The sequence below is a fragment of the Pungitius pungitius genome, chromosome 17 (genome assembly GCF_949316345.1).
Source record: "Pungitius pungitius chromosome 17, fPunPun2.1, whole genome shotgun sequence".
NCBI lineage: Eukaryota > Metazoa > Chordata > Actinopteri > Perciformes > Gasterosteidae > Pungitius > Pungitius pungitius.
The window spans coordinates 11,058,642-11,071,882 of record NC_084916.1 but is presented as its reverse complement, the minus strand read 5'-3'; the positions used below and the strand labels follow the sequence as shown (position 1 = coordinate 11,071,882).

Sequence of the window (13,241 nt, the reverse complement as noted above, 5' to 3'; positions counted from 1 at the left end):
CAAGAACAGTAAATGTAACGCAGCCATTGAAAGAAGCCGGCACATACATCCTTTGCCATGGAACAATATTTACCACACACACACACACACACACACACCTCACAGCACTCACAGTCACAGATCCGCTGGCAGATAAGTCGTCTCATGATTCTGGGAGGGCGTGGTATTGGGGTCCCCCCTCTTCTCCGAGCCGTACCCAAAGACACATTCACACACACCTCATGGATAGGCTAAAGCCGCACAAATACACACACACACACACACACACACACAGCTCACACCGCTATCCAAAACCCCCCGCACCCATTCAAGTGCCGGCATTTTCTCTCACTCTGTCTTCCATCCCTCCCTCCCCTCTAACCATCTCTCCTCCTTCCATCAGCAGCCTCACAGCCAATCACACTAGAGATGACATCATTGTGTTGCAGCCAGTGCGGAGGCAGGAATACGAGTGTGTAATGAGAATTGAAGGGGGATGGACACACACATACACCACACCACCCCACCCCCAGACCCAGGAATAATAACAGGGCTTTTTGGTGTCCCTGCCAAACCAGCAACCTAAACTCGTTAGTATTGACTAACACACTCTCTCTCACACACTATTTTTATTAACAAACTTGTAACACACTTTTTAATGTTGCTACATTTAACTGAGACGATACACTTCACACAAAATAAAAGGATGATTAGCAAAAGATTATTGAAAAATCAAAGGAGGTAGTAGTGTGGGGTGTGTGAAGGAAGGGGGAGGTGGGGGGGTGGGAGACCACACCCCTCCATCTGAGGCCTCGACCCTCCCACTCACACCCAACAACAGACACACCAAACACAGTGCATTCAAATTTGAATGAAATAACTTCTGTGAGGTTGTAGCTCCAACTTCCAGCAGTGTAGGAAGCACATACCATTTAATGCAGATGAGCTGTGGGAGAATATAAACCCCTTAGAGGCCATCCTAAAGCAAACAACATCAGAAGAAATGTGATATTACTCTGCCATGCCATTGTTGCAGCCATCTTTAGGGGATTTTCTGCATTTGTCTGGTTCAGAGAAATAAATACATATTGTCAGGTGACTTACTAGTCCAGCTGCAGTCTTGAAATATGTGCAATATCATTTAGAAGGGTCACAATGCCTACTAAACTGTAAAATTATGGGTGGTAATCAGGATCACGTGAAATATAAGGACCTCCTTTGAAAAATAAGCACCATTTTGGGCGGGTTATCAAGATACCTCAAACATGCTAAAGAAAATACTCTCATGTGTACGGGTACATGGGCATACAAAGACCCTGATTCAATGCATACATTGATGCATTCAGTGTCAAATACCAGTTTAGTGCATTCATTTGCTTTCTAACAAAACCCACAAGCCCATTAGCAATGCTCGGTCATGCATCTCGAATTTAGCGCTGATGAGCATCACTGTTTGCAGGATTAGCATCTCCCTTCTTTTGTCTGTAGTCAAACCCCAAGGGAGTAAATGCCACTGGGTGAAGGGCAGGCCAAAGATACTGGAGGGGAGAGAGAGAGTTATGGTAAAAGGGAAGGAGGAAGAGAGAGAGAGCACGAAAAGGAGGGAGAGAAAGCGAGCGACAGCAGACTGCACACATGCTGTTGCCATGGCAACCTGTGCAGAACAGCTTTTTCAAATGAATAGAGCAGCGAACAGGCATAAAACAGAATGTTCAGTAAGCACACAGAGACATATCCAATTTGGTTTCGTGAACAATTAAATTTACGGTTTATTAACTGTGTTTTAAAAACAGGATGCTGGGATTTGCTCCCATTAGTGTCTCCTAGGATACGCCACCTTACACAATAATATGCCACAACAAATAAACAAGTTTTGTATACACTTGCAGAAAGAAGCACAGTGAGAATTCAGGTCCATCGTGTACCAGGCAGCGTTGCCATGGAAACTATGGGCCGAGATTTCCTCCTCTCTCCATTTCAAAAGAAAGGTAAGGAGTGTTACAAGGAGAGTTGGCGACTGCTTTAAATATACAGATCTTATAGTTGTTTCTCACAAATATGAATGTTAAAGATATTAAAAGAAGAGAACAAATATGCAAAAAATAGTCCAATCATTCATTTATGTGTAAATAATCCCACATATTGTTCTTCTCAGCCAAGAACAACAGTGTTATCTACAATTGAGACATGGGAAATGGGTCCGTTTCTTTTACAAAAGGGAAACTGATGGAAGGAAAGAGGAGCACTGAATGATAAATACAAAGCAATAACCGATCTGTAACTACTAACCCATAAAATAGCATTCTGTTGTTACCACATGGGGGCAGCATCAACCTCGTTCCAACCAAATTATTCAACCAATCAAAAAAGACAACAACAACCTCAAAACACAGAGGGACTCAATATCATAGACAGGAATCTGTGCCATACGATGGCAAATCATAATCTGCTACCACCGCAATGCTCAGAAACCTGAACATTTCGAAGCCAAGAAAGGAGCACCGCTTAAAATACTGCTTACCAAAAACAGTTGACCTTTAATACGATTCACGTATCCTTTTGCGACACAGCACAGGTTGATGTGAGACGTGAAGTTCACGAGGTGAAGTGCAAGACTAAATTTGAAGACATGGGCCGGAAGTCCACACAGCGATTCTGTCAGCATCACCATTATTATTATTCAATGCGAAGCTTACTTATACTGAAGAGATTTCAAGATCTGCCGGAGTGCTGCAGACAAAACGAAACGACCAAACCACGGTGGGAAAAAACGGGACATGCGCCCAGAGCACATCTTCTGAGGAATCAGATTCACTGCAACTGTGCTGATCTGCTGGGTAACCGGCAGCGTGACATATCCCCACTAAGAACCACGAGACTGGGTCCCATTCACAGGCTGACACGAGAACGCTTTGGGTGAGCGGTCGACGAGGTAAAGCACCCGGGAAGTAAAGTAGGTGAAGAGAACTAAGCACAAATGATTTAAACCGCACTTGTACTGGAATGATTCAGTCCAAAAGCCCTCTCTCTCTCACACACACACACACACACACACACACACACACACACACACACACACACACACACACACACACACACACACACACACACACACACACACACACACACACACACACACACACACACACACACACACACACACACACACACACACACACACACACCTTGAGCCCCAATTCAAAGTCAGGAAGAGGGATGAACCATAATACTCAGAGGAAGGCTTTGCCATGGCAACCAGCCTAGCCTGGAAACGGGGTCACGGATTCCTTTGCAGAGACGGAGATGCACTGAAGCAGAAGGAGCATGTCTGCGAGAGGGAGAGGGGTGTGTGTGTGTGTGTGTGTGTGTGTGTGTGTGTGTGTCCTTGTCAACGCTGAGCTATGCAAGCAATGAAAGCTGCTACTGATGGTCAGTTTGCAAGTGCGTGTGCATTATTTTAGACAGGACCAAATGACACGAAGGAAGGCACCAACACACTGTACCTTCATACAAGAATAGGAGTCTTAGAAGTTGTTAATATATTCTAATTAGCTTCAGTTGTTTTCTTTTTTCCAACATTGAATTGTTCGGTCTGAAAGAAAAGTTGTTTTTCTATGCTGAATTTCAGGTGAGAACGTGTTTTAATATACCATGAAATAGATGGTTTAGAAAAATGAAACTGCTCCCGGATGAGATAAATAGAAACTACGATTAGTGCAAAGGTTATACCAGTTGGTCCATTTTTTATGATGATGATATTAAGCGAATGAATGTCCCAGAGGAGTCGTTTCCAAAAAAACGCTGCGGAGAAGAGACACAATTCTCTGAGACGCGTTAATCACGCTTCATCTAAATTTAACACCCATCAAACTAAGAATGCCTCGTTGTGCCTTCACACTGATGGATGTTTATAAAGAATGTGGGAAAGACTGTCTTCAACAGACGGAGCTATAATGAAGTTTATCTTAAATGTCTGTCCACTGACAGTAAGAGATAGAAGCAGAAAGGAAGGCGCAGAACAACACACACTTCCCTTAATATTACTGCAACTATAAATAGTGGAAGAGACAAGTGAGGCTACTTCATAGTATCATTCCGTATGTTCTCTATAAAGTGTAGATAATGGATATCAATCAAGAATCATACATACAACAAACGCAAATGCACGTGCAAACGTAGACTACATCTGATCAAGTGCAGTCGGGGTGAAAGGGTTTGGATTTTAAGCTGATTTGAATTTAAAACCATAGGCTGACGAGTTTTTGTCTGAGTGCCAACATTAATAGTCGGATAAGATTAAACACACACATACACACACACACTTACCATCGCCATCATCCCCAACTGCCATGGTTACAGCGTGTTATGGATAGAGGTCTGCGGCGGTCTTTGTGTGACCGCGCTCCGAACCTTCGGGCCGTCCCCTTTGTTTTCTCCTCTAGGTCCTTTTCCCTCATTTGTTCGTTCAATCTCTCTCTCGCTCTCTCTCTCGCTCGCTCTCTGTCACGATGAATCAGGGCGAGGCAGTGATAGGCACAGCCACTCGCCCACTGCGAGGGATCTCTTGTCAGTTTCCTCCCTCCATCCTTTGCCCTTCATGGGAGGGGTATATTCATGGAGTAAACACAGGCGTGGAGAAATACAAGCTGAAGCCGTTAGTGGAGTGAAAAGATCCATTTGTTATCAAAATGCTGGACTGTTGGTCGGTCAAAATGAGTCATGTGAAGAGGAAATGTTGGGCTTTGGACAACGGTGGCGATTCCTCCTCCCTCAACTTTGACCTCTCTCTCCATCAATGATGGAAAAACGGAATAAATTGTGTCCCTCCTCGTGCGACTAGACGCATAAAGTGCACTCGAGTTGGTGGTCGTCAGGCACGCGGCCAAGTTCGAAGCATTTGGCGCTGCATTGCCCTCGCGGTTACTCAGGGATTTTTGGATATGCGATCAAAACATGACGCGAGATTAGGGAGAATTACAGGATTCAGAGACGCAGTGTGGCTGTGGACGGATTTCTGGTCTGTTTCAGAATCTCAGGTATGAAGGCCGAAGTGACTCAAGGATCACTTCATGTTTTATTGAGCATCTGGACCCAATCTTTCCCCTTTGTTGCAATGTTAACACCCATTATAATCCTCATTATATTAAATGAAGTTATTTCACCCAGATGAAAGGGCTGCACAATTACCAATATGGCCTTCTGCAACTTATACATGAGGTGCATTTATTTATTTATGTGTGTCAAGATTTTCTTTTATATAAAGTACGGCCATGCTGCAGAGAAGTACCGGCCTACGCAGCATCTATTGCCGACTTTGGTACAGATCGCGGCAAAAATAAAAATATATTTTTATATTTTTAAATGAAATCATTATTCCCTCTGATCAGGAGGAAACGATCACATGTGGGTACTTTTTATTTTTGAAGAGTTGAACCCTACTCCATATCAGGCAGGGATTTCACACAGAGCAAACACACAGCAAAAGCAACAAATCACGTTACAACTTCATTATAAGAGCATAATCAGGGACCCGAAAAAAACCCCAAGTCAAAAGCAGCAGCACCTCCACCTCTCTGCTGCCACCACCAGAGACCACATCATGGCAACAACACGCCACGTCCCCCCCCCCCCCCCCCAACACACACACACACACCCCACCCCACCCCACCCCACCCGCCCCCCCAGAGGAAACTGGCTGCACCAGGCAACCGGGTACCGACCGCTTGCAGCCGATGACACCAAGGACAAACTCTCTACGGTACCAAGTTCAGTTATCTACTCATAACAAATGGCATTGTGATGGCATAAGGACAATTCTAGTAGATAAACATGTCAGTAAATCTCAAAAGGTCAACTGTACCAGCTTTTATATATTTATGAGGATGGAAACAAGAGAAGGTGTCAATGGCACAACTGTCAATGGTCAACGCACCCGCACGCACACACGCCTTCAGCTCAAGTCTGGCTTAGCGCACCCCAAATCACAGGCAAATACAGACAGATTAAAGCATTAATCCTGTTAGGTCCTCTTACAGGAACTACATGCAGATTGAGACACGCACAAGCACCCACCCGAACACACCCAATACCCAACAACAGTAAAACCATCTGGATAACATTAAAACTTAGTGGGATTCAGAGGCCGACACCACTGTGGCAAAATTAATGAGAGATGGCACTGACCGTGACTCGGGCTGAGAGCCATGTTGCCTGAATTCAAGGCTTCATCAAAACGGGCGAATAACGTCTGCAACCTGGAGAGAGAGGAAGAAAGGTTAGAGCGAAGCACACAGAACAAAGCTTGTGTAATACATATGACAGCAGAATCAGATAAATCACAATTAGACTGAATTAGTAAATATACACCCAATTATCTTCATGGAAAGGATCCTGACAAGATGGATACACACACACGCAGATTTAACCTAGAGACAGACATAGAGAGTATCCTCAGCAGCAACATGTGGACAGCCTGCCTGTGTCGGTCTGCAGGTGGGTGTGTCCGTCATGCCAGTCACACGCATGAAGCTGCAGCAGCAAACAACTAGAGTCCTCCTGGCACAATGCTCAGCACCAAACGCACAAAAACCAGCAGAATCACACGCCATGCATGTGACGTACAGACAGCACCGTCTGCAGCCCAACAACACAAAGATCGAGTGCAGACAAAATCTTTGCCTCAGACGCCTCCTGCACACTGAGCAGTGTTGCTACACACTGGGTACGCATCAGGACTGGTACGACAATAACAAAACGCACGCACGCACACACCCCCCCTCGTCCTGTAACATTTCCCTTCCAAAAAGGTTAGCCACGCATGAGAGAACTCAAGAATCACACACCGTTGTCTCTCTCTCTCTCTATCTCGTCCACAGCTACAAGACGGCTAAGCAGCTCCTGGCGAGGGGCGCCCGGCGTTGCAATGGGCTCGTCTGCCGCGCGGCGTCGTCACGTGACTTCCCTCCCTCTCATTTGCAAAATAATTTGCCTATTCAGTTCAGAAAGCAGCCAGCCTCAAGTCCTCTACACTCGTCTGCCTCAGGGTTTCCCAGTGGAGTGATCAGTAGGTTGCTGCGCAACGTTGTCTTAGCTCCCATGCTAGTGACACACTCTGGTGCTCTGCTTCCCTCAGTGCTTTGTACCCAACATGGTGCAGTGACTTCGGGAGGGAGGGAGGGCGAGAGAGAGAGAGAGAGAGAGAGAGAGAGAATCCAAACAGCGAAAGACCCAAACATCATGTTTTGGGCATACAACGCACCACCTACTGTCACACAGACATATTGTATGCTGAGCACACACCACCCCGCCCCCCCCAAGAAACATCCACAGTGTACAAGGAGTTAAATCTCAGCAGAGCGACAGCAATTCGTGTGTGTGTGTGTGTGTGCAGGTTTGTGTGACCCGCAGCAAAGAGATTCAGTTACCCTTTACATAACCTCCCCCCCATTCCAAGACGCACACACAAACACACACACATGCATTGCGCACACACACACGTATCAGAGGGGGAGGGGCTGTGAAACTAGCTGTAGACTGAAAGCACAGCTGAGGCTCCTCCCCCCTCCTCTCTAAGTCCTCTAAGTCAACTCCTTCTCCCCCTACTTGCCTGTATCCCCCCCAAAGTTAAATTTCTATTTTTTTTACTCCCACACCCCTCCCCTCTTAATCCCAGGATGCCATCTCGGGTCAGTCCGGCTGCAGCGGAGGAGACATGCACCTTGACGAGTACCTCATTTCTATGGTCAAACAAAGAATGTGGCATGTGCCATGTTGTCACAGGTTAACAGGAAGTGTCAGAACTTCCACATAAATCACTGCTACACCTCAGACATTTACAGAAAGATAAACAACTTCTTTGAAGTTTCAGTAATATTTATTTATTTATTTAAACTTCAACAACAACACTACCATCTGCAAACAATCACACACAACAAAACCCAGTGGCTCTGACCCAGTTTGAATGCTGCACTGGTCGATCCGGGTTTACAGTCGGGTCGGATGACTCGATCGGACTGACTGCCAAAGAGGCTTTGAGCCGAGGACCGGTTCACTGTAGGATGAGCGATTCCATGCGACACTGTGCAGCGTCGACCAGATTAACTGACCTGGATGATGAAATGAACTACTTCCCGGTCCTATTCTGAACAGTCTGGGACCTTTCCAGGGACAGACCTAATTTGGGGTAACAACGCTGCGTTTCACTCAATTGACACAGTTTGGAAAACATGTTGTAACTGAACAACCGCAGAGGCCCCCGCAACCACACAATACTTACATACAATCCGTCACACCAGAGCTACAAGGTTAATAATGAAATCACTAACAAAACAGATTATTAGTGCTCATCGCAACTCATGGCAAACTATAAACATACATTTCCAAACACACACGGTGTGAATCCTGCAAACACAGCCGTGTGTCTGGCGTGTTTACGGCGGGGACAAACGGGCCCGATGTGTGCAGCACACGACACGTGGCCACGGCCAGCATTCACAGACGCAAGACTCATACTGAGCAGTCAGCACTCGACACTGGCCGCTGCTCGGATATCCCACGCGGCAGGAAGAGGGAGGGGTCAGTGTGCGCGCGCTTAGAATAACCTTCAACCGTAACCACGGCGATCAAAGAAGGACAACAGCACTTGGCAAACCTCTTTCGATGAGATGAAACACACTTTCTCCAATTTTTCCACAACTCTAACTCAGCCCAACGCCTTTGTACACCCCCCCCCCCCCCCCCCTCCTCCCTCCACCCACCCACCCACTCCTCCTCATAACACAGTCAGTCAGCATTGTGCTCTGGATGAAAGTGGCCCTCTGTGTGTGTGTGTGTGTAGGGCAGAGCGGTGCATGGTGTGGCCTGGGACAAACAGAGTGCCAAGGCCACGGGACCCTTAGCGCCCCCACCCATACAACAGCCCCCCTGTTGGGCAGGCAAACACACACAATCAAAAAGAGTGCTTATCGATCACTGACGTATAGAAGAGAACTCACCGTGCAGCAGACAGGCCTCTCTTTCCCAGGTCTGCTCGAACCCGCTCGCCAACGTGCCGATAAACATCCACCAGCGTTGCTATGGAGGCCTCACGTACCTGCAGACACACACTTATTGTAAGACTTTACAATAAAATCACAACAGGTTACCCTGTTTGTTTGCTTGCTTGGTCCAACTCCAATCTTTGCGCAATTGTTTAGTCAATTTAATATTATTCCATTTTTTTCTTGTGCAGCTTCATGTTTCTGCTCAGTTGGCAATTGCTTTAGTCGTGTGTACACACACCCACACACACACACGCACACACACGCGCTGATGTAGCAAAAATGATGTCTCCTTGCGCGATTAATAAAGCGCTGTCTGTCTACACAGATTGCGTTACACTGTCTGAGGTGACTTGCAAAACGTAAAGCATCGAGAAGATTTTCTAGTTGCGCCGTGAGCCCCGCTGCGATTCAGAAGTGGGATGCCGTTAAAAAGATTTCCTTGCAGCTGAGGTTGGGAGGGCCTACTGCGGAAGGTGATTGGTCGGGACAGCATGTGGTCGCATAATCATTGGGTAAAAGATGGGAGCAGATTTCAACTTTGGGGTGCAACTCCCCAGGAGGTTTAAAACCAACCACACATGCACACGCCACTGCTGTGTTGGTTAATGAGCGTTGGAGCTCATGGTTGAGCAGTGGAGTCTCTACGGAGCACATCTCCTCACTAATAACAGTAATAATCGCAGAGCTTGACTTAATGCCTGCCAACACACTCTGGATGCCGAGAGCTAAACCACAGGCTGAGCTACGGACTGATGCAACATAAGACCTCCACCCACTCCAGCACACGCTGACGCTACAGCACAAACATACACCCAGATATTTTGGTTGTGTTTCATTGTTTTCTTACCTGTGGGTTCTGATCCCCAGTCAGAGCGCAGAGATGAGGAACCAGTTTGCTGAGGCTCAGCGGCTGGGCTCCGTACCTGAAGGTCACCAACATTTCAATCACATTTCCAGGAATATATATATTTTTTTAAACTTGTATGCCCGGGAGGAAGGTTTTTAAACCACAGGCTATGTAGAACCTCATGTGCCACAAATAACAACATGCATTGTATTGCATTTATGATAAAGGATTGCATTTAAGGTTTGATGGAACGCTTAACGCAATGTGACCTGAAAAAAGAAAAGAAAGGAAAACGACTAGAAGGCAACAGACCTTCAACACACCGATTGAGAGAAAGTAGAGACACAATTAAATAGATTTATCAAGGTGGAAATCAACACACCAGCTGCAGTCTGTACATAGAGTGCATATTTATTTTTATACTGGTTTTAATTTAATGAGGACAGCCTTTTCATTCCCTTATATTTTCACCATGTCACTCAGCTTCTACTGAAGTGCACTGCATAGAGAGATGTATCAAACACAATGATTCAGGAGTTATAGCAATAACAGAAATATCACATCTTTATGCATAACTGTGTTTGCCCACTAAACACTTCTCTTAAGCATTCAAAATAAAAGCTTTGCTTTCCATTGGCAAAAACATGTTAAATGTAGCACTGCATTTCTAACAGCTCAGGCTTGCTGTGTTGTGACAAGAGAGTGAAAAAAAAGCACACATCTGCTCAGTCATATGGCTACATATATATAAAACTATAACTGAGTGGTATGCTCAGGTTTACGCTGTAATATCGGAATATGGGACGGGGAAGACCGGGTCCAGCTCGACCAATAAACAGGGCTCTTCTCTTCTTTCTCAGAAGTGATTCCTTCGACCGGTGTCAAAAAAGACTTTGAAAGAAAGTAGGAAAATAAAGCACCAAATAAATTACAAGATTGAAAAGAAAGTCCTCCATCAAGCCCGACTTCTGAGAATGACACGACACAAGATTTCATGACTTTTTAAATCTCTCAAAAAGCAGAAGTTAGCTGAAAAAAGTAGTGCCATACGCAGCATGTGATGTCGCCTCTATAGTCAGACAGTTAAGAAGATTAAGAAGACCGTGTGTTTCTTAAACAATTTATATCTGGCATGCTCCTGGAAATAAGTAATAAAAATACTTTTTTTTTTTTAAATGAATGGAAAATTAACAAAAAACTAAAGAGAAATCATTGCATTTGTTTAAAAAGAGTACAATTGGTCACTTTGGTCTCTGCCAAGTTGATAATCTTTCATGCTGAGCTCTTCTCTGGTAATTTGGTGAAAACAAGGATCAACGATTGACAAATCCCATGAGTGATGGGCGACTTAGAATTTCTTCAAGGACGACTACTGTACAGAAAAAAGGTACGACCCTCTGCCCAAAAGATGAGGAAGTACACAGACTCTTAACAGCTTCACAAACCTCACTGTCCTCTGGGACACTTCACCCTGGGGGCAACACACACAAAGAGGGAAGCTACTCACGTGCTGAGCGTGGCGCTGAGACAGAGGCAGATTCCTTCTCGGCTGCGGAAGTTCTTGTGTTTGAAACCAGGAAGTAGCCTTTCCCAGACGTACTGGACGGGGTGGAAGGAGAGAGACAGAGTGGGGGAAAAGGTGTAAGTAGGATCGAGCAGAAGACCCAGCAGGAGGGTGGGGGGGGGGGGGCTTCAACAGATTACAGAGCTCACACGAGGTCACAATCTGTGGAGGTAACTTGAAGGAAATTGTGTAACTCCATTAATCCCCAGGAGAGGGAGCCCCACTAACTCATAGTATACCTCTCAGTATGTTTATGTGGAGATGTCCGTGTCACCAGGTTTAATACTATATTAATAACAATAATTACAATCTATAGGTTGTTCCAACAGCTTCACACAATACAACACGGCTTGATCCTTTATCAAGAATCAACATTTAAATGATCTTTGTTCACTCAGTTTAGGTGTTGGTGGTGTGTGACTTGCGGAGGATGAACCTCAATCCCTCAAATCATTTTGTTCAATCGCTTACTATTCATCTGACTATTTATCAGTTCCATATTACACATGCGTTTGGCTGACATCTTGCCGTGTGTGTGTGTGTGTGTGTGTGTCTCTCACCATGGGCGAAGCCGTCTGCTCCATACAGCGAAGGATGACAGCTTGGCTGTTCTCCCTGACCTGGTCCTTCCCATCGCCCAGCCTGTCCACCAAAGCTGGCAAAACTACACACAGGAAACAAGGTGTAGAGAGAAAGAGAGGGCGGAGTCGGAATCAGAGTCGGCTGCATGAAACATCCGCACAGGACACAGAGCCTCTGGATTCAGAGCCCAGAGACAATGAAGACTGCCCCCAAGTGGAGCGCCACTCAAAGAACATAAACACAGAGATTTGTGTTAATTGTGAGCGGCTGTCTGTCGGTACGCGAGAGCCAAAGACACAATAAGGGCATTGCAAAGGATTCAGACAGCACCAACATGTGGCCCTGAGGAGCTACGGGGAGGGAGGAGAGAGAGAAAGAGAGGAAACGAGAAATGGGCCGTGACTAAAATAACGCCTGAGCTCATCAAACACCTTGGCATCAGTTCCACTTCATCGGACACACAACTGCTCGACTACAGCGGCCTACGCACACCAGACAGACTGGAGGGTAAAAGCCTTTAAATGCCGCATTAATAAGCATTTTGATAACGACTGATGTTTCAGATGGTTCCTGTAATCCTTTAGGAAATGTGGAACAGAACTCAGCTTTAGGTGTGAGTTTCTGATTTAATATCACAATTTAACATAAAACATGTGTGGGTGTATTCAATGAAGGAATCATGTTTGGTTGAGAGATCATTTGGAGGAGTCTGGTGATTTCAACATTTCTCAATATCAACACATCCCATGAAAAGATTAAAATGAGCAAAGATGTGTAAGAGACTGTGATCATTAAGAGTCTGACATGGCTTGTCCCTCTGTGCCACAGGCCGCCATTGTTTTCATAAAACTAGTAAATATGTATTAATGATCCAAGTTGTCGCAATGGCCGATGAGTTTCTTAGGTAAAAAGCAACATGAGTGTTATAGTTTCTTCTACAAAGTCAAATATACACAACATAGTGTCCTGGGGTTTAAATGGATTGTTAACATACAGTGCCAAAATTAAAACACACAAAACGACAAATCTGGTGATTCGGTCTCTGCGGAGCCACTGGATAGAAAATGTCAAAATTTGAGTTACAGAAAAGTTTAAACCTTTGGCATTCACACGAGATAAAACACACACACACACACACACACAAGTAGGGGGAATGATGTAATCGGTAATTTCCTTGTGTGTGCGCATTTGTGTGTGTGTATATATATTTGTGCGTGTACATTGTTAC

General features: G+C 45.3%; 1 protein-coding gene across 6 annotated transcripts in view; it reads right to left on the bottom strand.

The window, feature by feature from the left end:
• clasp2 (cytoplasmic linker associated protein 2) overlaps positions 1-13,241 on the bottom strand; it is a 42,404-nt gene that overhangs the window by 24,132 nt on the left and 5,031 nt on the right. For all 6 annotated transcript variants that reach the window (XM_037474187.2, XM_037474190.2, XM_037474195.2 and 3 more), the window contains exons 3-7: positions 11,992-12,095; positions 11,375-11,466; positions 9,868-9,943; positions 8,973-9,070; positions 6,163-6,233 (exon numbers count right to left, since the gene is read on the bottom strand). In XM_037474187.2, the coding sequence (XP_037330084.1) occupies positions 6,163-6,233; positions 8,973-9,070; positions 9,868-9,943; positions 11,375-11,466; positions 11,992-12,095 (441 nt within the window). The remainder of the gene's footprint in view (positions 1-6,162; positions 6,234-8,972; positions 9,071-9,867; positions 9,944-11,374; positions 11,467-11,991; positions 12,096-13,241) is intronic.